At 43.7% G+C, this 24,808-nt stretch overlaps 1 protein-coding gene across 1 annotated transcript in view; it reads left to right on the top strand.

Annotated features, from left to right (window-relative positions):
* PDE3B (phosphodiesterase 3B) overlaps window positions 1-24,808 on the top strand; it is a 243,110-nt gene that overhangs the window by 139,054 nt on the left and 79,248 nt on the right. Inside the window, exons 3-4 of the mRNA XM_074954954.1 lie at window positions 13,588-13,836; window positions 20,855-20,997. Of these exons, the coding sequence (XP_074811055.1) occupies window positions 13,588-13,836; window positions 20,855-20,997 (392 nt within the window). The remainder of the gene's footprint in view (window positions 1-13,587; window positions 13,837-20,854; window positions 20,998-24,808) is intronic.

Raw genomic sequence — 24,808 nt, 5'->3', positions numbered from 1 at the left:
GTGGGGCAGAGGCAGGCTGAGGGGACACATGCTAAGGGTAGAGGGGGCAGACATGGTGGACAAGGATAGAAGGATCTGTAGCCAAGAGAGTATGCTCCCTTTTAGGACCTGGACTGGAACCCAAGATTGCCGAGTCTGTGTCCTCTGCTGTCTGATAAATAGCTGAAAAAACCTACTTGCAAAGTGTGCGTCTCATCCCCCTTTAGAGACTGGTCCACATAGCAATAATAGGCTCTGATTCTCTCTCAGTTATTCCATTAGCTCCAATGGTAGAGATGTGTTTTATATCTAAAGTTCCAATAGTGCTGATGAGACATAGGATGGTCAATATCACTTCACATGATGGAGTTTCATCCATTTAAAAAGAATCTAGGAAAATATATAAACCAAATTAAGTTTAACGACTGTTAATATTGCAAAGTCAAGCACTCAGAGGTTAGGAAATGCCAGAATTAAGGTTGCCTGTACAACCTTAATACACTCCCCTTTGGTATAGTCATTATAATAGTCTTTGTTTACATGATCATATACTATTTTTCCACAGAACTTCTGTCTTATTCAGTGCACAGGATGGACCATGCACTAGGATAACTAGAGTTGTCTAGCAAAAGAGGCTGTTGTCTTTTGCACCTCAGTCTCATTTGATCAAGCAGCTGAAAGGTGTGGAATGAATGAAGCAGAGGATTGCAGGTAGAGAAAGAATGGCCTCATGGCTTAAGCAGTTGAATGCCACAATAGTGAATTGGGTTTTATTCCTACTTCTGGTGCAGAGTTCCCATCTGATTCTGGGAAAGTCACTTAAAATAAGCCTTTCACAGGTGGCAACTATTGTGTATTCCTTGTTTTATGTGTGCCCAATTTGAGACACCTGCAGTTGGTTTTGCAAAACTGCTGAGTGCTCACAGCTGTAGCTGAAGTCAATGGGAGCTGTTCAATGAACTTATAAAGTCCATAAAAATGTGTAGTATTCTGAAAAATAAGGCCTTAGATGTCTCAAAGTTGGGTAACCAAATTTAGTGGACAATTGTGATTATTTTAGCTTTTATCTCTCCGTTCCTTCTTAACTTAGAGGAATTTTGTGAGAATATATGAATTAATGTTTGTGAAGTACTAAAGAATCATAGAATATCAGGGTTGGAAGGGACCTCAGGAGGTCATCTAGTCCAACCTCCTGCTCAAAGTAGGACCAATCCCCAATTTTTGCCCCAGATTCCTAAATGGCCCCCTCAAGGATTTAACTCTCAACCCTGGGTTTAGCAGGCCAATGCTAAAACCACTGAGCTATCCCTCCCCCCATAGTACTCACATACTATGAGGATTAGCACCAGAGTAAAGCCCATCATAAAGCTTTTTTCAGTGCAGAGTTGCATGGTGTGCAGTAAATAAACCATGGAACACCACTTATAATTTAAAGGATAAAAAACAAATTGAATAGTTACGAAATCAGTGATCACTTTCCATCATGAACACTAAGTGAGGCGGCGATCCTGTGGCAAAAATAGTATGTGACCATTATACATACACACAAGAGGACAAATTAATGTAGCATGTACAATCTTAATTCTGGCATTTCCTAATTCTTTGTCGCTTGACTTTGCAACCTTCACTTCTTCGAGTGATATCCCTGTGGGTGCTCCACTTCAGGTATCGTTGTGTCCCAACGCCGTTGATTGGAGATTTTCAGTACCAATATCCATCCAGGCTGCATGTGAACAATAGCTGTCTTGCAGCATCGTTGGCGCCTCGTCCAGCGTGTATGCAGCCTAACCCCCTCAGTTCCTTCTCAACCATCCTTGGCCTGAGACAGAGCTCTGTGGTGGGTTCCCAGCGTCTTCCTCTTAAGCCTAGAAAAATAGAATTAGAAGTAGTTTTAGAGTTTTCTATTATGTATTCTATTCTATAGCTAGTGTTTGTTTACTTACTTAGTTTAAAAAAATCCAACTTTTTCCCATTAGTTCCCTCAGAGCAGGGAACACTTAACCCATTCAACAATGCCTGGTTCCTCCGGCTTTAAGAGATTCAGCTCATGCCATGAAGCTATGCCTATCTCAGATGGAAACCTATGTGTTCGCTGCTTCAGTGAGTCGCACATCCCCCAAAAGTGCACTAACTGTAGCAACCTGAAATTGAGCGCCAGGCATGACCAAGGCTTCCACCTAAAATTGATTTTAATGGAGAAATCTCTCAAACCAGTCTCCATTCCAGGACAACAGACCCCTTCCTCATGTGGCTCCCCGAGAAAATCCACTTTAACTAAGGACAATGCTCAGTCCTCTAAAAGATCGAGGAAAAGAGCCACGCCCTTTTCGCAGAGAGAACCACATAAAAAGAAATGGTCTCCTGCCAGGTCGCTGTCCTCGAAGCAGATCACCACTCAGGTGAGCGCCTTAGAGGCACCGGGCACCTCTGGCACCGTCCGCACTGGGACCTCTGCCAAGCCCCGTTGGAAAGACAAGGAGTCAAGGCACAAATCTAAGAGTGCCTCCTCCTCTGCAGCACCAACCATGCCAGTGAGAGACATGGTGCAGAGACCCTTATCAGTGACCTCCACCACCGGCACTGATGACTCCATCAGCACTGAAGGACAGAGCCAAGATAGCACTGCCTGCACCGAGCAAGTAGGTCTTCAAGCATCTCTTTTTCCAGTGGTCTCTACACTGCACAGGAATAATGTCTTTGTCTGACATGTCCAAAAGAGCAGGCAGTAATCTAGTACTTACTTCCATCCTGACATGGACTTCCTACTTCAACTGTAAGAAATCTTTCTGTGTGATTGGATAGCTGCTTTTGTGTGTTCTGAGCTTTTTCCAGATGTTCTTTTACTTTACTCAGGTTCTGAAATCTCTATAAGGCTGCTACCACTGGGATTCTCCTTCTGTCCTCTGAGCAATTTTCCCGTTAATATTTGGGTTGATGAGTATGATTAATTATGTGCCAGTCACTGGCACATTATGGTATTCCATAGTGACCAAGTGTGTGTTTGTCCCTGATTCCCCTCCATTTTTGAGCAATGACTGTATGTCTGCAACACTTGTTTACCCAAATTCCACTCCTTTGCAGACATTTGGAACTAAAAGCTCACAAATGGGACACTGTCACATATAAGTGGTCACAGTGCGTCATGCCAGATAAATAGTGCTTTTAGTTTAGCAATAATTGAATTGGCAGTTTTATCTGGGATCTTTATCACTCCTTAATACTTTGAATGTAGATCTTGCTATTTTTACATGTGGTTCAGTATTTTTCAAACAAATACGTATTTCCCATTGTTGGAGACCTCATAAACTCATGACAGCTCTTTTGAATTGCTAGGACTTCTACGTGCACACCTTGAACATCCTTTTATTATCTTCTCAATATCGCCAGACATGCCAGTCCAGTATGTTGTTGCTTTCTCTGTCAGCTTGGTTCTCTGCATGTCCTGGTAAGATTCATGTAACAATACTGAAACAATACTACGTTAGATACAGCCACCTTTTCTCCTACAAATAGGATTCTGTCCTGACACAAAAGCGGATCCTTCATAGGCAAGAAGGATTTAGTAGCAGGAAAAACATCTCTTTTGTGTCCTCACCATCCTTTTTGCATCCATGTCATTACTACATGGAGCTGCAAGTTTCTTTTCCTGTAGAGCCCTTTTTCTTCAAAAGATCTAACTCAGGGGTAGGCAACCTATGGCATGCGAACTGATTTTCAGTGGCCTGGGTCCTGGCCACCGGTCCCGGGGGCTCCGCTGCTCGCCTGGGCTACTGGCCGCTGGCCCCCTGCCAGCTGGGGTTCTGTCTGCCAGCCCCGGGTCCCGGCCATCAGTCCCGGGAGCTCCACTGCTGGCCTGGTTTACCGGCCGCCGGCCCCCTGCCAGCCGGGGTTCTGGCCCCACTCAGCCTGCTGCCAGTCTGTGGTCCTGGCCACTGGCCCGGGGCTCTGCAGCCGCCTCCAGCTGGCCCACTGGCCCCAGCCTGGGGCAGTGAGGGGTGCAGACAGGGGCAAGAGGGGGCACAGCTCAGCACCCCCACCTTAAAAATTGTTCCAGCGCCACTGTACTGGGATATTTTTAAGTCCTGATTTGCTGCTTACATCACTATCGTGCCACGTGGAACAGCACACTGCGTTTGACGATGAGATTAGAATGTATGTGCAAGAACTGGAATCAGAATTTTCTGACAGATTTCAAGATTTCCAGCTATTTGGCCCAATGCTTTCTTTTCTAATTAAACCTGAAAAGTTCAACGAAAGCGACTTGGATTTGTCTGTATTTCAAAGGATGGGTGTTGAAGATTTCGAAATGCAGCTCATTCAGTTAAAAAGCTCAGAATTGTGGGCATCAAAGTTTGGAGATCTGCGGAGTGCACTTGAAACTCTGTTCTAACCTGCTGGACATCCCTGCCAGTGAAATTTATCTGTTTGAAGAAAATTGCGTTTGCAATGCTTTCAGCATTTGGATCCACATATCTGTGTGAACAGGTATTTTCACACACAAAATCATCTGTCCTCTGTCCCTCTCGGAGCCGGTTAACAACTGATCACTCAGAAGCCTGTGTGCAGCTTAAAGTATCCAAATACGTGCCAGACATTGGAAAACTCAGCAAGGAAAAGCAAGGGCAAGGATCACACTAAACTGATAAGATCTGCATTTTAATGTAATTTTAAATGAAGCTTCTTAAACATTTTAAAAACCTTATTTACTTTACATACAACAACAGTTTCGTTATATATTATAGATTTATAGAAAGATACCTTCTAAAAACATTAAAATGTATTACTGACACGCGAAACCTTAAACTAGAGTGAATAAATGAAGACTCGGCACACCATTTTTGAAAGGTTGCCGACCCCTGATCTAACTCCTTGCACTATCACTGTCTGTCTCAAACTTTTTATAAAAATAGTTTAGAACTGAATCATTTCTTTATTGAACTTGACATTTTTTGGTATATGCCATTCCTATCAGCTGGGTGCAAGATTTGGTCATGCAGCTCTGTTGTTTCTGCCATAATGATAATATAATTGCCATAATAATTCCTTGAATATGGCCAAAGATCTCCTGATGTTTCTGCTGGAATACCTGGTTGCAGACTTGATTCCACATGGCAGGTGGCATAAATGGTATGTTCCCCATAGGGTTGTTGAGTGTGCAGATACACAAGGGTAACTTATCCAACCTTATCTGCCAACTTCCATCCTGTTAATCAAGAATAGTATCAGGTGGAGACTATTGTCTTTCCTGACACAGAGCTCAAAGTACTGTGTGATGAGTATGATGTGCTGTTGTCTGTGTACTGACTTTCAGGCCTATGAGTCCAGACATACCCAGTGTGCCATTCTTCTGTATAATCACAAGGCTGTTAAACCAGTTCACGAGTCCTTGAACTCTGCTTACAAATCCTATTTTCTAAATTTTGTGCAGAGTGCCTTTCATTGTGCTAGATAGGCTTAAGGATATCTTCCAACATCTGCAGACAACAAGTAAGCTGTATGTTTATGATGCTGTTACTCAAGCTCCCCAAGGTACGCAATACATCTTTGTATCTGGCAATCAGGCTTTCCTTGGTGATAAAGGTCGGTTATTGCTAGAATGTCAATTGAGCAGGTTAGATTCCATACCTCACAGCTGCTCTGCCTCTTATCAGGATTGGTGAAATCTGAGGTTTTTTTCAAGCGTTTGTCTGTGTGTTCCACTTATGGTTACTTGCACACCATGCACTAGATATCAGAATGCTTTAGCCAGCAGTGTCCATTGGTTGCACCTGCTCCCTTGATGACCTTGAGTCCCTCTCTTCCTTCAAAGGTATAAAGGGGGCAGAATGACAAGCCAACCCTCGGTTTCTTTCCACTGCTTTTTGCTGTGACAGATACCCAGCTGTACTGACCACTCCCCCCCCGTCACATATTTGATAGTTTTTTTTAATAAATAGTTTATTGGTTAATTGGTGTAATAATTTAGAGAGTTTTAGCTTTATTTAGTTTATTTTCTGCCGTGTACAGGGGCGTCTGACATTATGTTGGGACTAAGACCCCTGGGCTTTAAATTTCATGAGTCTTGTTGGGTAGTTATGACCATTAGTAGCATGCATTTATACTGTCTTGACCTTTTAGGGAAGGGCCATGTAAAAGAGAAATGTAAGAATTGTAAAGCCCTTACTGAAAGGGCAGCTAAATCTAGGAGTAATAGGAAGAAGTTATTCCTTTTAAAGAAAGGTAGGAGGCTAGTCTCTGAACTAGATGGGAGACAGAACCCACTAGTCAGCACCATCGTCAGTGAAAAGTGCCCCAACGACTGCCTTAACCTCTGGGACTCTGGTCATTCCTGCCATTGCAGCTGTGAGCAGTGACAAGTATCACTCCACAGGAGTGCAGAGGAAGATTTCCTGGCAAGACTTCCTCCAAAAGAAAGAGCTGTTTTTTTGCCGGTGTGTGTGTGTTTGTTTGCTTATGCCTTTTGCTGGGGGACGGGAAGGGGGTGGTGGTGGTAGTGCACAAAAACCATTTTCTGTCTGGGGCGGTAAAACACATAGACCAGCTCTGATCATGTGCCTCAGATGCTGGCACACTTATAATCTTCTGCAGTGTTGATTTGTTCAGTGCAGACATGCTCAGCACAGCAGCTGTCAGGCCCTGTGCATTTGAAGCCAGTTGCTGCTGCTTCAATAATCCCAATTCTGACTCCTCTGGCAGCAGTGCTACTGCTGCTGGTATTAGTGTCCCCAGCATGGGCTTCGTCATTACCAGGCCAACCTATGCCGCAGCACCACCTGGTGCCAAAGCATACGGCACACAATGATTTGACTATTTCCATGCAGCCTAACTCCCCCTTATTAGAGGTTTCTGTCATTCAGGAGATGCTTTTTAAGTCACATGGGAGTTATGGTGGTAAGCCCCTTTCAGGGGGCAGTTCTCACACTGCCTTGCAAGCAGGTCTCTTGGAAGAAGAAGATGGATGTTTCTCTTCATCTTCTATTAGTGGAGTGTTTCACCCTCTTAGCCTTTGGGATACCTCTCATGACTGACTTATTTATTTATTTGAGAGTCAGGTCAGGCATACGGGTAAATATAGGCATGTTCAAAAGTCCCCAATGGGTATGCCCACCCTGGCATACCCATATGGACAAACTGCTTGGCCTGAGTGGCGCCCATGGGGCCCATATCCTACATTGAAGCATTCTTCAGCTTCTGGTTCCAGAGCTAGATCTCCTTCTCCCTAGGCCCACCTCTAAAGCAACAGCAGCTATAACAGAAAAGTACTCATCTTGCTGACTGAAATCTTCTCCACATCAGATTCTGTGAATATATACCTCAACAAGTTCCTGAAGCTGTCCCAGGACACAGTCACCAGATGAGACCCAGATGTCTTTGTCAGATGATTATGGAATGACTTACAGCAGGGGTCTCAAACTCAATTTACCTTAGGGCCAGTGAAAGTCCTCAAATCCTCCCAGCGGGCCAGTAATGTCACTGAAGATGGTGTTCAGAAAAGAAAACGTTTATATTTTTTATTCTGAATTTCTTAGAAATAATAAAACTGCCATACAACTTTATACAGCTCTTCACCTGCAGAGAGTTTTTAGTGTTTGCCAGACACCAGCCAACGCTTCAGTTCTGTCAGTTTGTTGATGTTTGGCCTCAGTGACTGATCAGTTGAAACCTTCAGGATTGCATCAAGGTGTGCATCAGATAGTTGTGTTCGGTATTTTGACTTGTTTATATTCATTGTGGAAAAAAGTGACACTGCCTCCATGGCTGACTCTGCCTGGTGACTAGTGATGGTATCTCTGTCCCTCTCCCCCAGCCAATGGGAGCTGCGAGGGCGGCACCTGCAGCAGACATTGGGCAGCATATCTGCATGCGTCTCTCCTCTGCGGGCCGCAGTGGGGAGGTTCTCGGGCTGCAGATGGCCCACGGGCCAGGACTTTGAGACCCCTGACTTGCAGAGTGGCAGAAGTTGTGGAAATGCAGTTCAGCCTGTCCAAGAGAAAGGGTGTAAATTGTTGAACTTATTACATACATCCACTACAGAGGGGCTTGTGCAATATAAATGAAGACTTAGTTATGTCAGACTCCAGCCTCTGTACCACCAACCTCTACAAAATTTGAAAAAAACTATTAGGTTCCTTTAGTGGGCTTTGAGTATTTTCTTCATTCATCCTTCTCTGTGGTCTTTAGTTGTGACCATGGCACAAGAGAAGTCAAAATATCAATATTTTAGAACTACTCCAAAGGAAAAGGAGTCAAAAATATTGGACCTTCTGAGGAAAAAGAGTTATTCGTCAGCTAGCCTTCAATTTTGCACAGTGAATTATCAGACCCTTCTTTCACATTGATTTCCATGTGCTGAGCAAGGTTGCTTAGTTTCTCAAAAAACTTTCTTCTGACTCCAGGGAAAAATTTAAATCTTGGAGGGTCCATTAATACTGAAGGCCTCCCTACAGGCTTCAACTGATTCTTCAGATATGGCTTTGCAATTGATAGCGATCGTCATGCAGCATGTCATGGCTCTAGTCATTTGGATTGCTAAAGAAGGTTCAAACTACACTAGAAGACCTTCCTTTTGAAGGAACATAAGAATATAAGAATGGCCATACTCTCCCTCCCATGAGTGCAGCGTACCGGTAAGAAATGAATTCTACTTGCACCACTGCATAGCAGTCTGCCACTACTCCATTATCAGAGAACATCAGATTTTTCTAATAACAAATGGTGATTCTGTAAGAGGAGACCTTTGTCTACATTTACTAAGATGAATGCTAAGGTGTTGTATGGCTCCAAGTGCAATCATTTTGACATGTATATCGAGTGCTGCCAACCAATCCTGGAAGATCTTTTCACTTTCCCTACCCCTTTTTGGGACCATTCCAGGAGGGATGGAGGAATAATACTACAGACCAATATATACTGGAAATAATTCAGAGAGGTCACTCTATGCAATTCCAAGAAATTCCTATCCCAATCCACCTCTTTAGGGACCAGACATTATCCTGGGATTTTGTTCTGCTTGATCAGGCCTAGATCACCATTTCTAGGAATAAACTGATCATATCCTAATCATGTACAGGCAATTTTCTTTTCCCTTTTTACTAGTTAATTGGTGTCTCCACTTTTATAGTTTAGCCAAATGGTTTTTAACTACTGTTCATTTGATAAGACTTTCCATATGCTGTACAGTCACACAGGTCCACATTGCCAACATATTTTACTCAAGTCTGGTTTGTGTCGCTCTTTAGGCTTTGTTTTGATAATTTCTAACTTCCTCATGTTCATTTCTTGTGGAACACATTCACATTCAGCTACTTTAGCTCCTACCAGTATTCATTCAAGCACCATCGCTGCTGTCCTATCTAAAAGGTTCCTCTCTATAGATTAGAGCCATTGGCAATGTACTAGCCCCAAGGACTGCAATACTCCATTCCTTTCTCCTCAGTCTCAATTTATTCCTCCTCCTCTTTCTGCAACACCTGTGTTTCTGCCAGAGTATTATCAAAGCCCTTCTAGAGAGAGGGCCCATAAAACTGGCTGATTTGTTGGCAACAGCTCTGAGGATTAGGGAAATTTCTCAAGCGACAGCGCTTTAAATTCTGTCCCTGATCACTTTCCCTCAAGAGAAAAGCACCTAGTAGATATAGGCTCTCCACTACTTCATTTAGGACCAAGGAGATCTGCTCTGTTTTATGCTAGCAAGATGAAACCCAAGAGTGGTAATCCTGTCAAATATGTCATAGGAAACAGAATTACAGGTAAGTGTATCCTTTTTGGCGCAGTATATCCAATTCACTGGACTATATTTAGGAACTTCCTCTTATTCCAAGTCCATATGTTGCTATGCAAAGTTTTTCCGCCACATGGTTATCCGTTGTCTTCTGCTTAATTCTTCTGCTTTGAAGGCCTTATTTTAAAACCACCATGCTTTCACCTCAGAAGTGGCTGGTACTAGGAACATACCAATACAACTTCTTAGGGCTTGTCTATAGGAACACTTAGTTTGCTGCAAGCTGGGGCATAAATTTATCCCGCCTGCTAGTGTGCCACTCACTAAGTGGAGTGCTAATTTTTGTTCTGAAGTATTAGTTATTGTATAGGTTTTACTGAATAAGCTATACTACTATACAAAAGTGCGCAAAGTGATTTATGCTTAAACTATATTTTTTAGAAAACCTCACCTTAGCTAAATACCAGGGCATACTAACTTTCCATCACAAGGCCACAGTCAGAAACCACACAAATATTTACAGTGATAATTATGACAACTTTTTTTATTTGATTTTGATTTTTTAAGCAGTGGGGATGGGAAAGAGTATTCTTTTTTGAAAGAGGAAAAATAAGAAAAGATATTAAATGTCACCTCAGAATTCCTTGTCCTTTGAATTTTTGCAAATACTTTCTCACTACTTGTTTTTCTTTTCTTTGTTCTTCTGTTCTGTTACTCAGTTCAGGTATTTCAATGAATCATCAATTCCAGTTCTAAATTTCTTGTTGCTTGTAGCCTCATTTGCTTTCTTTGACTTCTGATTCCGTACCCTAAATTTTTTTAAAAAGAGAAACCATTCTAATATGAAGTTAAATCTTCTCCTTTCTGAATGTTAGTTCATGTCCATCCATTTACTAATTACTATTATCCTGTAATAAAACCAAATTAATTATGAAAGCATTTTGTGGCCTTCATATGAAATTTGAGTCACCTTTCAAGTACATTATTTCCAGAGTAAACAAATTCAATTCCTTATTGGTTTCCTAACAGGACAATCTGCCAGTGCTGGAAATAAATCTTGTAGCCCTGCCTGTCTTTTTTATGCTTTGAATATTTTTTTTTAAATAGTAGATGAACAGTATCTTTTAATAATGTCACAGATTAAGTCTATGTATTCACTTTTGTTTGTTCTAAACATATGAATTACTTCATATTTTAAGACATTAGCCACTGTTCACTCACTTCTTAGTTCTACATAGACCTTTTTATAAATTGCCTTACTTTGCTGATTCTTCATCTCTGAGTCTGCACACTCAAAGGGTCTCATTGTGGATGTTGAGTGCTTCTGAAATACAAATAGTAATAAATAGTAATTATCTTATGTCCTAGGTTGATAGAGGCTAAGTGTGCAGAAAGTAGAACTTACTGGAGAGTGATAAGTTTTGTGATTAAGGTCCACCAGTTGAGAACATCCCAGCTGACTTCTTTTTAAAATAAAATTTGCTTGTGATGCTATGTATGATAGTTCATACTGTTTGTACATCTCTGGTGTAAACTTTGAAAAGCGATAATAGAGGAGGTAGAAGACACCAAAAGTATACACTGCTATTAGTTATTGCTGCTTCAGAATTAATTTGAGAAGCACGAATCATTTTTGGACTTGTGAACCTTAAATGCAGAAACATACCTCTTTGGGGCACAGACTTTCATCTACCTGCATGTTTCCACTGTGTCTACCATGATCTGGCCTTGACCTAGTTGAGGCCTTTAGACAATACTACAGTGCACATAATAAAAAAAGTCTACTTTTTAGCATCATTTATGGGAGTCAAATAAGTTAAATATCATGTATAAATATTACAGTGAATGTTTATAATGTTTGTAGATAAGATGCAGCATCAAATACTTCTTTGTTTTATGCCTTGAAATGAAACTGAAATACAATTTTGAGAGATTGGGCAGACTAGCAATCAAATAAAAGTACTGAAAAATTAAGGTTTCAGAATAACAGGAAATGGCCCACCTTGATTATCATACACATTGTGAAGAGAGTGGTCACTTTGGATGGGCTATTACCAGCAGGAGAGTGAGTTTGTGTGTGTGTGTGGGGGGGGGGTGGAGGGTGAGAAAACCTGGATTTGTGCTGGAAATGGCCCAACTTGATGATCACTTTAGATAAGCTATTACCAGCAGGAGAGTGGGGTGGGAGGAGGTATTGTTTCATGGTGTCTGTGTATATAATGTCTTCTGCAGTTTCCACAGTATGCATCCGATGAAGTGAGCTGTAGCTCACGAAAGCTCATGCTCAAATAAATTGGTTAGTCTCTAAGGTGCCACAGGTACTCCTTTTCTTTTTGAAAAATTAAGGAAATTTATACATTACCCACTGCGACAAAGTTCCTCCTCTGCCTTGGTGGGTCTTGCGCTTATTGGTGGATTTGCTCCCCTCAGAGATTCACGGCAGCGCTCAGTTTGGCCGTTTTTGTGAACCCCCAGTCCAGGTCAACTCCTCCTGTGTCTGATCAGGGGTTGTGAGGTTTGGGGGGAAACTGGGCCCGCCCTCTACTCAGAGTTCCAGCCCAGGGCCCTGTGGAATGCAGCTGTATAGAGTGCCTCCTGGAACAGCTGTGCGACAGCTACAATTCCCTGGGCTACTTCCCCATGGCCTCCTCCCAACAGCTTCTTTATCCTCACCATAGGACCTTCCTCCTGGTGTTTGATAATGCTTGTACTCCTCAGTTGTCCAGCCTTTTCACTCTCAGCTCCTAGTGCCTCTTGCTCCCAGCTCCTCGCACGCATACCACAAACTGAAGTGAGATCCTTTTTAAACCCAGGTGCCCTGATTAGCCTGCCTTAATTGATTCTAGCAGCTTCTTGATTTGCTGCAGGTGTTCTAATGAGCCTGTCTGCCTTAATTGTCTCCAGAAGGTTCCTGATTGTTCTGGAACCTTCCGTGTTACCTTACCCAGGGAAAAGGGACCTACTTAACCTGGGGCTAATATATCTGCCTTCTATCACTCTCCTGTAGCCATCTGGCTCGACCCTGTCACACCATCTATAGGCCCAAAACCTGAATTAAAGGTGGAATATAATTTCATTTTATCGTGGTCTTGCTAGGGTCTCCATTTTTGCCCATTACACAAAAATTAATTGATTTTTATTAACTTTATCAACTTTATTAATGAAATGAACTTACAACTGTAAAAATATCATATGATCTTAACCTTCTTTTTGGCAGCTTGCTATTCACTGGTAAATGCACTGCTATAAAAATTAAATTATGCCAACTGAAAAAAAAATGAAAAGTCTGATTGAAAATTCTTAGGATATAGTCTCCCTTCAGTTCTTATGTAAAACAATATTGGTCATTATGTACATGCTTATTTAAGGGAAGAAATGATGCCTGATCTTTAATGTTAAAAAGAGAATGAAAGCAAAACTGACAGCTCTTGCTCAGTTCCAAAATACACCCTGATGGTATGGCTGTAGTTGGTGAGGTAGCCCCCCTTCATCTTTCCTTGACCAAGGAACGACTAAATGTTTACAAACCTGAAATCTAAATTGCTTTGTAATGATTTAAAGAGATTTTTCACATAAGAATATGTTGATATAATTAGTTCCTGGAAGAGTTGTTTGTATTGACTCACGTAAGTTTTGAGAACACTATGCAATATTTATATGGGCCTGATTTTGACTGATTCACAGTTAACTTGTTTCTCTGAAAATATACTGTTATGAAAGCTATGATGTTGTATGGGTGCTTTTTTTATACATTAAAGAGAAATGTTCATACAATTGATTCCCTCCTGTTTTAATGTGAATTATGAAAGATATAGCTATTTTGTTAATATTTTATATACCAAGTGTATAATTAAATTAGTGATTTACAATATTTCTCTCTATTTTAGAATGCTGGCAGTGGAAGTGGAGTTGATCTTTCAGTACTAAATGAGGCTCGCAACGTGGTATCAGACCTCTTGATCGATCCATCCCTTCCCCCACATGTGATTTCTTCCCTTCGAAGCATTAATAGTTTGATGGGTGCTTTCTCTGGCTCATGCAGGCCAAAGGCTAACCCGTTCACACCATTTCCTGGCTTTTACCCATGCCCTGAAATGGAGGACACAGCTGAAAAAGGAGATCGAAAGCTGCACAAGGTCAAACGATTGTATAATTGTAATTAAAGTGTGTGTTGACATTTTGAGCAATGTATCAAAGAGAATACTTTTGCAAAGAATACTTCTGTGTGGATGGTAGCTTCTTCCATCTTGGGTTTAGGCCAAGATTTTAAAAGATAAGAGCCTAAAGGTAATCTCCTAAACCTGTATTTAGACAGCTGTTTGATTATTAAAAGTGCTGAGTAGCCACAAACTACAGCTGAGCTCAGTGGAAGGAGTTGCATGCTTAGCACTTCGAAACTCAGACAGGTGTCTAAATATGGAGATAGGAGACTAACTTTAGGTTCCTATTTTTTAAAAACCTTAGCCTTTGTGTTTTTTGTAGTGTGACAAAGTTCCTCCTCTACCTTGGTGGGTCTTGCGCTTATTGGCAGATTTGCTCGCCTTGGAGCTTCATGGCAGCCCTCAGCTTGGCCGTTTTTCTGAACCCACAGTCCAGGTCAACTCCTCCTGTGTCTGACCAGGAGTTGGAAGGTTTGGGGGGAACCCGGGCCCGCCCTCTACTCCGGGTTCCAGCCCAGGGCCGTGTGGAATGCAGCTGTATAGAGTGCCTCCTGGAAAAGCTGTACTACAGCTACAATTCCCTGGGCTACTTCCCCATGGCCTCCTCCCAACACCTTCTTTATCCTCACCATAGGGCCTTCCTCCTGGTGTCTGATAATGCTTGTACTCCTCAGTTCTCCAGCCTTCTCACTCTCAGCTCCTAGTGCCTCTTGCTCCCAGCTCCTCACACGCACGCCACAAACTGAAGTGAGGTCCTTTTTAAACCCAGGTGCCCTGATTAGCCTGCCTTAATTGATTCTAGCAGCTTCTTGATTGGCTGCAGGTGTTCTAATGAGCCTGTCTGCCTTAATTGTCTCCAGAAGGTTCCTGATTGTTCTGGAAACTTCCGTGTTACCTTACCCAGGGAAAAGGGACCTACTTAACCTGGGGCTAATATATCTGCCTTCTGTCACTCTCCTGTAGCCATCTGGCCCGACCCTGTCACAGTAGGTATTTTGCAAAATCCCACATTTACTTGTATAGTACAACAGGGACACCTTTCATTTTCCTAGCTGTCAAAGGTTCATGTTCTCATCGTGTTGAAGCAACTATCAATTCTAGATAGAATTATGTTGAATTACTGCCTGGTAGCATAGTAAAATGTGCAATACTCCAAATCATGATCACTATGAAAGAAATGCAGTTTACTTTTGTACTCTGTGTGTATTGTATTTTCAAAAAACAAAGCTAGTAATAAGCTCTCTGGGGCAGAGACTGACTTTTTTTATTTGCTTGTACAATGCCTAGCACAAGGGAGCACCTGCCATTACATTATTTGCTATAATGCAAATAAATAATACAGTTTCTTTTTCAAACTGGAACATGTATAGGACATTATCTTTTTTTGCAGGTGAAGATACAAGACATCCAAGTTTAGCAGTTCCCATTGCTTTTCCTGGATTTACTATTCTTTCAGCACAGTATGCTGTTTAGGTTGCTGTTGCATATATTGAGGATGTGATTTTAGCCAGCAAGGTGCAGTTAGCAACTGTTTCTCTGCTCATTCCAAGATGTCACTGGTCTACAAATATTTTAATGGTATTAACACATCAAGGCGGGAGAAGAATTTAATGTGAACCCTCCCTCTCTGTTCGGTTAGGTTTAATGGGGTAAAACTAAGGAAAGGAAAATGTAGATGGAATATTTGGAAAGCTTAATGAAAATGAGGTCTGTAGGCTGATCAGTAGTCTCCTAAGGGAAATGGTAGAAGCCTCATTGCCAACATTATGAAACTAGACGGGAGGTAAAAATTTCAAGAGAGCTTAAGTTACTTAGGGTCCTAAGTCCCATTTTGCAAACTGACTTAGGCACTTAAGGTATGTCTACACTGCAGTGTATGCCTGGGCTCAGACTTGGGCTTGAATCCAAATCCCCCATTCCATCTACACACAAATCTCTCAGACTTGGGCTCAGACCTAGGGTCCTAGGACTCTGCAGGTATGGAGGGTCTGAGCCTGAGTCAAGCTGGGACCCAGAGTTTGAGCCCTATTACTTTGCAATGTAGAGACAGCCCTCCACACCGACACATATTCTGAGGGTCTACCAAAAAGTATCCAACAATCCAATGGGCCAACTTCCTTTGTTCTCTTTGTCCCAAGAATCTCCAGTTGACTCCAGTGAAAGCAGAAGCAATCCCCACTGCTGTAATGCAGCAGCTCAGTGAGTCAGCATTAACCCTTGCATTGCCTTCTGACCACTGAGCTGCAAACACCATCAGAGAACCTTCAGTGTTTGCAATAGAGACTGAATAGAATAAGCTTTCTGCAAAGTGCACTGCTTCATTGTCATGGGAGCACATCCAGATTTTGGTAAATCTCTGGTGCCAGGCAAGCAAAACAATGGATTTTAGTAAGAATTTCAGGAATGATCGTGCATACCAGCAAATAGTGAAGAAACTGACAGCACTGCAAATATACTGGACTGGTGACAAGTGTAGGAAGCAGATGAAGCATCTCAAGAGTGAGTGCAGGAAAACCAGGGACCAGAGCTTCACCTCAGGCAACTCACCGACATAGTATCCATTTTGTGAGGAGTTTAACAGGGTGCCAAGCACAGAGCCATCAGTGATGCAAGATGACCTGGTCACCCAGGATGGCATCCCACTGGCCCCAGAATACAGCATGGGGAGTGATGGGAGCCAGCAGCGATGCTAATGAAGTGACTCTTACTGAAACCAGTCCCACAGGAGTCTCTGCAGCACATCCTGGAGTTGTACTCAGAGGAGCTGTTTGATGCCCTCCTAAAAAACAGGCCACTGCAGAGCCTGCAAGAGACACAGATGGGACAGAAACCTCACTGGAGCCTGGTAAGTTTGTGGGTCCATTATAATGTTTATTAATATGGGAATGGGAGAGATTTCCATTCTATGAACCAATGCACAATTTATTAGAAGCCCCAGCTAGCAGCATTTACCCCCTAATGGCAGAATGTATCCCCGTGGCGTGACTCTCCCTACCCCCCCCCCCCACCATGTAGAGCTTGTAGGTGCAAAAGCATTTGTCCCAAATTTGCCTGGGGTTTGAAAGTGCATCCAGAAATTTGCTTGGGGGAGAGGGTTTAAATGGGGGTGGCCATGGAATTAAATGTTTTTGTATGTAGTCATAATCAGCTAAGCCATGTGGAAGCTAATGCAGCATTCTGTTGAATCCCTCAAAAATTCCAACCCAATCCCAGGTGTGGGTGGATGCAAACTTTTCCTGAAGCACGAACTCCAGATAGATAGTGACATTTCAGGAAAGGGTGTATTTACCAGCGCCACCTTGGTAGCTGATCAGGCCAGTCCACTCATAGATGTGCTGGTCAGTCACTATATGCTTGAATACTTCGGAGGAAAACCCTGACGTTTTCCCACCAGCAGGTCAGAATAACATCTCCCTTCGCCAGTCAGCCACCACAAGAACTGTACATCCTCCAAAACGTGGAAGGCCTGAAATGACAGAAAAAGCTTTTGTCACAAGGCCATGGACAGCCCTCCCTCCCCTAGCCCAAGTAGTTCTGCAATTTAAAAACAAACAAACAAAAAAAGCTTTGAATTTTTAACTTTTCACTGTGATTATCCAGGCTTTGTCCAGGGAGCTTCTGTGGACAGAAACATTCCTCTCACGATATATTGAAGTTTAGTTTGGAAAAGTAACATTTATGTCCTTGAAATTCCACAAAGATTTTTTTCTGTGCTCCTGCACTGAGCTATTTGAAACAATATTCCTCTGTGTCTTGTCCTGTTCCAGGCCCCTCAACCTCTATTAGCTGCAGTACCTGCACAGCTTACCCACAGTGTAGTACAAGCCTGGCCCAATATACCTTCACAGACTGTTCCAAGAGGAAGAGTTTCTGTGGTGAACTTATGATTGAACTTCTGGACAGGGCCAACAAGCAGGTCCAGTACCAAAAAGAGAGAGACTTACAGCTAGAGAAAAGGCATTCTGAGAGGCAAAAGGAAAGGCTGAAGCTGGCTGCACACCTTGAGGATAGGGTTTCAGCATTGGAGCAGGCTAAGGGAGAAGGACGGAGAGTTCAGCAGAGAAAACTCTTTGAGCAGCTGATATCAAGAATGGCTGCAAGAATATTGGCTCCTGCTGCATCATCTACACTGTGGCCTGAGTCGCATCATCCACACCGTGGCCTGCATCCCTGCACGGTACCTTGGGATGCAGTCCAGAAACAATCTGTAAAACTCCGTGGCCAGTGGCCCGTGCAATTGGGCCCCATGAGTTGCTGGGCAGGGCAACTTTGCCCCATGCAGTCCTCTGAGTTAACCCTCTCCCCTTTGGATGCCTGCAGCCCCTTCTCCTGGCACCAAGCACAGAGTAAATGGGATAAGAAGAGAAAGGAGAGTAGAGGGCTGGGGACATGCGATGGTAGGGGATTTACGTCTTGCTCATGGTTTTACTGTTTGCACTTGTTCTTGCACATTTTTTAAAAGGTTCTGTTGTTACTGGTGTTTTGGTGTGGTAATGGCAACTGGCCTGCCTGGTAATGGGTGAATTTTGTACTTTTATAATACATGTTTATAAATAAAGCTATTTATGTCAAGAACATTTATTATTATCACTGTATCACATCATACAATGTGTATTTAAAATAATTAAGATAAACACATGATCAGGGACTATTAGGAATTAGTAAGCAAACAGTATTCCTCTATAAAGTTAGATACATCAGTCCACACTTCAGTCACTTCCTTATATGAGTCCATACTGTGAATCATCCATTACCCCCCATTTCATAAGTGGTCATGCCGTTCATAAGTGCAGTGCCTGGCAATCAAGCCCCACCCTTCCCCAAGCACTGAACCCCATCCTCACAAGCAAATTCATAAAGATAATACTCCCTCTTCCACTGGGACCATAATGTGGGAGCACAAAGCATCCCTGATGTCTGTTGCCCGGGCATATCCAGCTCCAGCTTTGGTAGGTGCACTTTCTGGCTTAGTGAACTCATTCAGCAGCTCTTCGCTGTCATGGCTCCATTCAGGGGGAAGTGGCTCGCCTCTGAGATCACAAAGATTGTGAAGAGCACAGCAAGCCACACTAACGCAGACAGCCTTGATTTCACTGGCATCCAAATGTGTCTGTAGACCTCTCCAACAGGATTTCAATCTGTCAAAAGCACATTCAACAACCATTCTACAATTTTGTAGAGTGTAATTAAACCTTCTCTTGCAAGGGCCTCTTAAATTAGGTATGATTTCATAAGCCAAGGCAAAAGGGGGTATGCAGGGTCCCCCAGAATAACAGTGGGGACAGTAAGTGTATATTATGCCAATGTTATTTGGTGGGAAATGTTCTACTCTGTCGGCAAATGTAGACTCTGATCAACAAAAAACTCTGGCATCATGAACTTTCCCAGTGCAGCCTGCATTGACATTCATAAATCAAGCTCTGAGGTCCATGAGGGCCTGCATAATAATCCTTTCCGATTTATGTACTCATGCGCTCCTTGAGGAGGGCAAACTATGGGCGCATGAGTCCCATCAGTGTCCCTGACACAGTTTGGAAATCCCTTTCTCTCAAAGCCAGCAGTTACTTCAGGAATATCATTTATGCCCTCCACCGTGGAGTAAACCTGCATGCCTGATTGTCTCAGAAGCCTCCTCCACCACTTTACCCGCAGTCAACTTCCCAACACCAGACTGGTTGGTAACGGACCTGTAGCAGTCTGGGGTAGCCAGCTTCCAGATGGCTATAGCAACCCGCGTATTGACGGTAAGGGTTCCCTCATGCGTGTGTCTTGATGCTGGAGGGTTGGGGCAAGCTGCTCACAAGGCTCCAGAAGCATAGCTTTCTTCATGTGAAAGTTATGGACGCTCTGCTAATCATCCCAGGTCTGCATGACAATGTGATCCCACCATTCTGTGCTTGAGGCCCTGCACCAGAAGCACCGGTCTACATTGGGAGCATCAGCGGCTATACACAGTGTCATGAGCAGCATCAGTCAGTTTAAGTCTGCCATGGTAGGGTCCTCTTCCTCCTGCTCCATCATAAACTCTGTGAGGTGCTTTTGGTGGGTCAGAAAACACTGCTGAAATGCTCACCAGCACCTTGCAGAAGCTCTGCCCATTTCCTGACACAGGAGTGACAATGCAAGCAAGAGAAGTTATTGAAAAGGTCCTTGTTCCATGTTGCTGGTTCTAGTAGCTGGGAGTGTACAGACCAAAATGACTACTCAGCAAGATGGGTTGGTGGACTGTTCCAATTTCCTCTAATATGCAGCGTGGAAAATAAAGTTTTCCCACAGTGCACCATGGTCAAAGGGCTAGAATGGACATATTTTGGAAGTGCGCTAAAGAGTCTGGTATATGGCTGGTTTGACTCAGGTCTGTACGCTGCAGTGTGGATGCCAGAGACCCAGGTCCTAACAGGTTAGAAAATTCTTAACATAGGTTTAACAATCAGTGGAGACTCAAGTTCTGGGTTCTGTAACCCAGGGTCAGCTGACTTGAATCCCATTAACTCTGGGTTTACATTGCAGTGTAGACATACCCTTAGAAGCCTATTTTACTTTTGAAAATGGGACTTAGGTTCAGAAGTCACATAGGTGCTTTACCTAGGAGAAGAATATTAGAAAATGTACTGTAAGGAGCAATCCTATATTTGCAAAAAGATAGTCTGGATAATAGATCTCTTCCAGCTCTAAATTACTTGACTTCATGTGAGGAATAATAGCTGGAACAGATGAATTCCCAAGGACAAATATCTTTTTTTTAATTATTATTATGGAGTGAGGAGAAGATGAAAAATAAAATAGATCTTTCTCTCGAATAGAATATTCCTAAATAAGCCTTTTTCAAATTTTTGAGATCAGTATGTTTCTAACACAGGATACCATACTGCCTACTTCTTTGAACATGATTAGCTATATAAATAATTTCATACACTACCTGCAGAAATAATAAATCATAAAACTATCTTCTTTCAATAAGAGAAATTTTAACTGTTGTAAAATTATTCCACAGGGATTAAATAGCAGGAATAGTTTACCAACACCACAGTTGAGACGAAGTTCAGGAGCTTCTGGCCTGCCACCTATTGAACAGTCATCTTCTAGGTGGGAACGCAATAATGGCAAGAGACCGCATCAAGAATGCAATACTTCAAGGTAAACCTCCGATTGGTACATTTACATTTACGTTACCATTGTAAAATAACCTACATTTATATATCTACATACATTTATATATTTATATTATGTACCTCTTCCACATCAGGCAGAGCAAGGGACTGAACCCAGCACTCCCTAATCTTGGTAGCTCTAACCAATGGGTTAAAGGTTACAAGGGGGGAAGTAGGAGCAACTCTATCGCCAGCGAGAGAGGTTTGAAGTCTGGAGAGGGGGGGTTCGGCTCCCCGGTGGTCAGAGGAAACAGACTCTTCACTGGACTCAGAAGTTGGCTCCTTTGTGTCCTGAGCTGAACATATCCAGTAGCCTGATGGAAGTTGCCTGCCTGTCGTGGTACCAGCTTCAACATTCTAAGAGCCAGTGGCCAACACCGAGCTGGGTCTCACCTTCATACCAGTGGCCTTTCTGGGCCCGTTGGGACTTCCCTCCATATTCCAGAACCTCTCTGCTCCCTTCTCACACTTCTACATCAACAAAGTACTGGGAACATCTGAAGTAAGGTCACCATCTTCCTTCTCCGGGTACTGGGATCAATACTGTGTAGGCGGAGCTGCATGCCCAGGAATCCCTGATAGAAGAATTGGAGGAGGGATGTCCTCAGCAACTTTTAGCCTCTTTTTCTTAGTCACCTGATGAGGCAGCAACAGCCTAATCTGTCTCTCCCCCTCCTGATGATTTTAGAGCTCATCAAGACTTGTTGAGAAACATGGCTGTAGCTCTAGATATCCAGCCAGATACAAGAAAGATCACACAGGTTTGTGGACATTTTAGCCTTGGTAGGACCCGTCTAGGGTAGCTCTTCTTATTAATGAGGCTATCCTGGAGCCTGTCAGGATGTTATAGCAGACTCTTTCTTCTCTTCCCCCTATTGCTGAAAAGGGTGGAGAAGAGAGATTGTCACTTCACAGGGATTCACACACTTTTACAAGAACCCTCCTCCAGGCTCTCTGGTAGTTGCAGTCACCAACAAAAAGAGAGGCAAGGATACCAGGTCTCTGCTCCAAAGGGAAAGGAAGGAGGAAAAACTAGATCTGTTTATCAGGAAACTATTCCACAAGAGGTTTACAGCCCAGGATTATGAACTAGCAACCTCTGCTGGGTCATTACAATTTCAGCCTGTGGGATAATATCCTGAAGTTCAAAGACAAACTTCCTGATGATGCAAAGCAGAAGTTCCCTGCTTTTATGGAGGAAGGCAAACTAGTTGCCAGAATGGCATTGCAGGCAAGCCTGGATGTGGTAGACTCTGTGGATTGAGCTATGCCTTTTGCCATCACAATGCAGCATTCATCTTGGCTGTAGGCATCAGGCCTCCCCCCAAAGGTGCAACAAACAATTCGGGGCCTCCCATTTGAGGGCCCCTTCCTGTTTTCCAGGAAAAGTGATGACAAACTCCACAGCTGTAAGGATTCAAGGGTGACCCTTAAGTCTCGGGGAGCTATACACCCATGGCAAAAAGAAAGCAGTTCTGCCCACAGCATTCCCAGGGGTTTCTGCCCTTCTTGCCATGTTCCAAGGACCTGTCCAAAAAGAGGAGTAGGGGTTACAAAAGGCATCCTCTGCCTCCACCCTTCTCTGCAGCTGCCAGCTCTTCTAGGGATCCTGGATCATATAAGCAATCATTTTGACCTGTGGGATGAGAGCAGTATACCACTCCCCACAGTGCCATCTTTCCAGAGCCCTATTTTTGCCAACAATCTATCCCACCTCCTAAATGCATGGACCTTCATCACCCCAGATCAGTGGGTCTTAAGCATGGTGGAATTGAGATACACCCTATAATTTATTTCTGACCCCCTCCTTCTCACCACTATTCCCCGTTCCTCTTGAGGGTCTGCTCTCACAAGAGCATGCTACTTCGGGAGGTCCAGTTTCTCCTTCTTATGGGGGCCATACAGGAGGTTCTTATGGGGGCCATACAGGAGGTGTTCTTCAAAGGGAAGATTTTATTCACATTACTTACTCCCTTTTCTTTTGGGATTAGGATCAGGCCTATTTTATAGATTTAAGGCTGTTAAACAAGTTCTTGAAGAAAATGAAATTCCAGATGGTCACTCTACCATCTATTATCCCTTCCTTAGATCCAAGGGACTGGTATGATTACTCCTGAGGGCACTCTGTGACAAAAAATTAAAAATTCTGTGCACAATATTTTAAAATTCTGCAAAATTGTGCAAATTTTATTTGTCAAATAAATGTGGTGGCTCCAGCATGACATTGGGGATCACAGGCTACTGGCTGCACAGAGGTGGGAGATCACTGTGCAGCTCCCCCTCCACGAGACACAGATTCAGCAGTGAGGCTGCACCCAACCCTGACACAGTTCAAGGACCAGGCCTGCCCCAGAAACATCCCGGGGCCCTGCCCCTCCATGCCAGGTGTGGGCAGGCATACTCAGCAAGGCAGGATCCAAGGGTGGAGGGGCTTAGTGTGGGGGGATCCAGGTTGAGAGGGTTCTCTGTGGGGCAGTCTGGGTGCGGGGGGATCTGGGTGCACAGGGGCTTGTTGAGGTTTTTTCGGTGCAATAGTAATGGGACTCTGCAGGGGGTCCAGGTGAAGGTGATTGAGTTTCAGTGGGGGGCGGGGTCTGGATGTGGGCGGGTAGAGCTCTGCACAGGGGTCTGGGTGTGGGGGGGCTCAGTGGTGGGTCCAGATGTTGGGGGAATGAGACTCAGTCGGGTGGGGATCCAGGTGCAACTGGTTGGGGCTTGGTGGGGTGGGGATCCGGGTGCAGGGGGAGTGGGGCTCATCAGGGGGATTCTGAGTGTGGGTGGGTGAGGCTCAGTGGGAGGGTCTGGGTATGAGCGGGTCTGGATGCATGGGGTTGGGAGGTACTGTAGTCTCTGGAGCCTCTACAGCACTTCTTGGCACTAAGGGGTACTGCACACCTCCCCCTTGTTGGGTGACTTGGGCTTCAGAATCGGTGGTTAGCTTATATGTGACTCAATCTCGAGATAGGAGCTGTCACTCTCCAACAACCAGGGCTTTTTGCCCTTTGCCAGCAGAGGTTCCACATTGGTTACAGGACATGGATCCTTGGTCTGCAAGAGGTTGAAGTCCAATGCCCTACCAATGGCCATATTGGAACCTGTGGGGCTTTCCTGCCACCACCAGATCCTCCCTTCACTCTCATCCCTTTATATTCCTGAGTAAGCACTGGGATGGCTCATATGAGGAGGCTCATTAAGTCATCCTTGGTACCAAGTTGGCTGCCAAGCAGGAGCAAACTGCCCTAGCAGCACTTCCATCAGAGGAGTTACCAGGGTGGAGGGCTCAACCTCAACCTGCTTTGTGTTCCTACTCATCATTTGAAGAAATGGTGGTGTCCAGTGTGTCCTTGTCTCTATAAGATGATTACAGAGTCTATCAGGACCTATTGAAGAGGGTGGCTTCCTCCCTGGACGTACAGATGGAGGTAGTTCAGGAGAACTCACATAGTTAGTGTACATTTTAGTTTCAACATGGTCTTACCAAGTAGTTCTCCCTATAAATGAGGCCACTGTGGAGCCCACAAGGGTTTTATGGCAAACACCATCTTCTCTGCCTCCAACAGATGAAAAGATTGGCTAGAGATGCCATGTCCCTTACGGGGATATGAGTATTTTTACAGACACAAACTCCTGGGGACCTTTGTCTCGGCAGTGAACAGAGAGTGTCAGGGGAGCCCACGCCTACCAAAAAGTAAAGAGAGGCAAAGAAACCTGGTCTTTTTGGTAGGAAAACTTATTTGACTGGCAAACTACAATTTTGTGTCTTGAATCAGCAAGCCTTCTTGTGAAGATTCAACTTC

This window comes from Natator depressus, chromosome 6 (assembly GCF_965152275.1).
Source record: "Natator depressus isolate rNatDep1 chromosome 6, rNatDep2.hap1, whole genome shotgun sequence".
Lineage (NCBI taxonomy): Eukaryota > Metazoa > Chordata > Testudines > Cheloniidae > Natator > Natator depressus.
The sequence above is the reverse complement of the archived record's forward strand: the minus strand, read 5'-3'. Positions and strand labels throughout refer to the sequence as shown.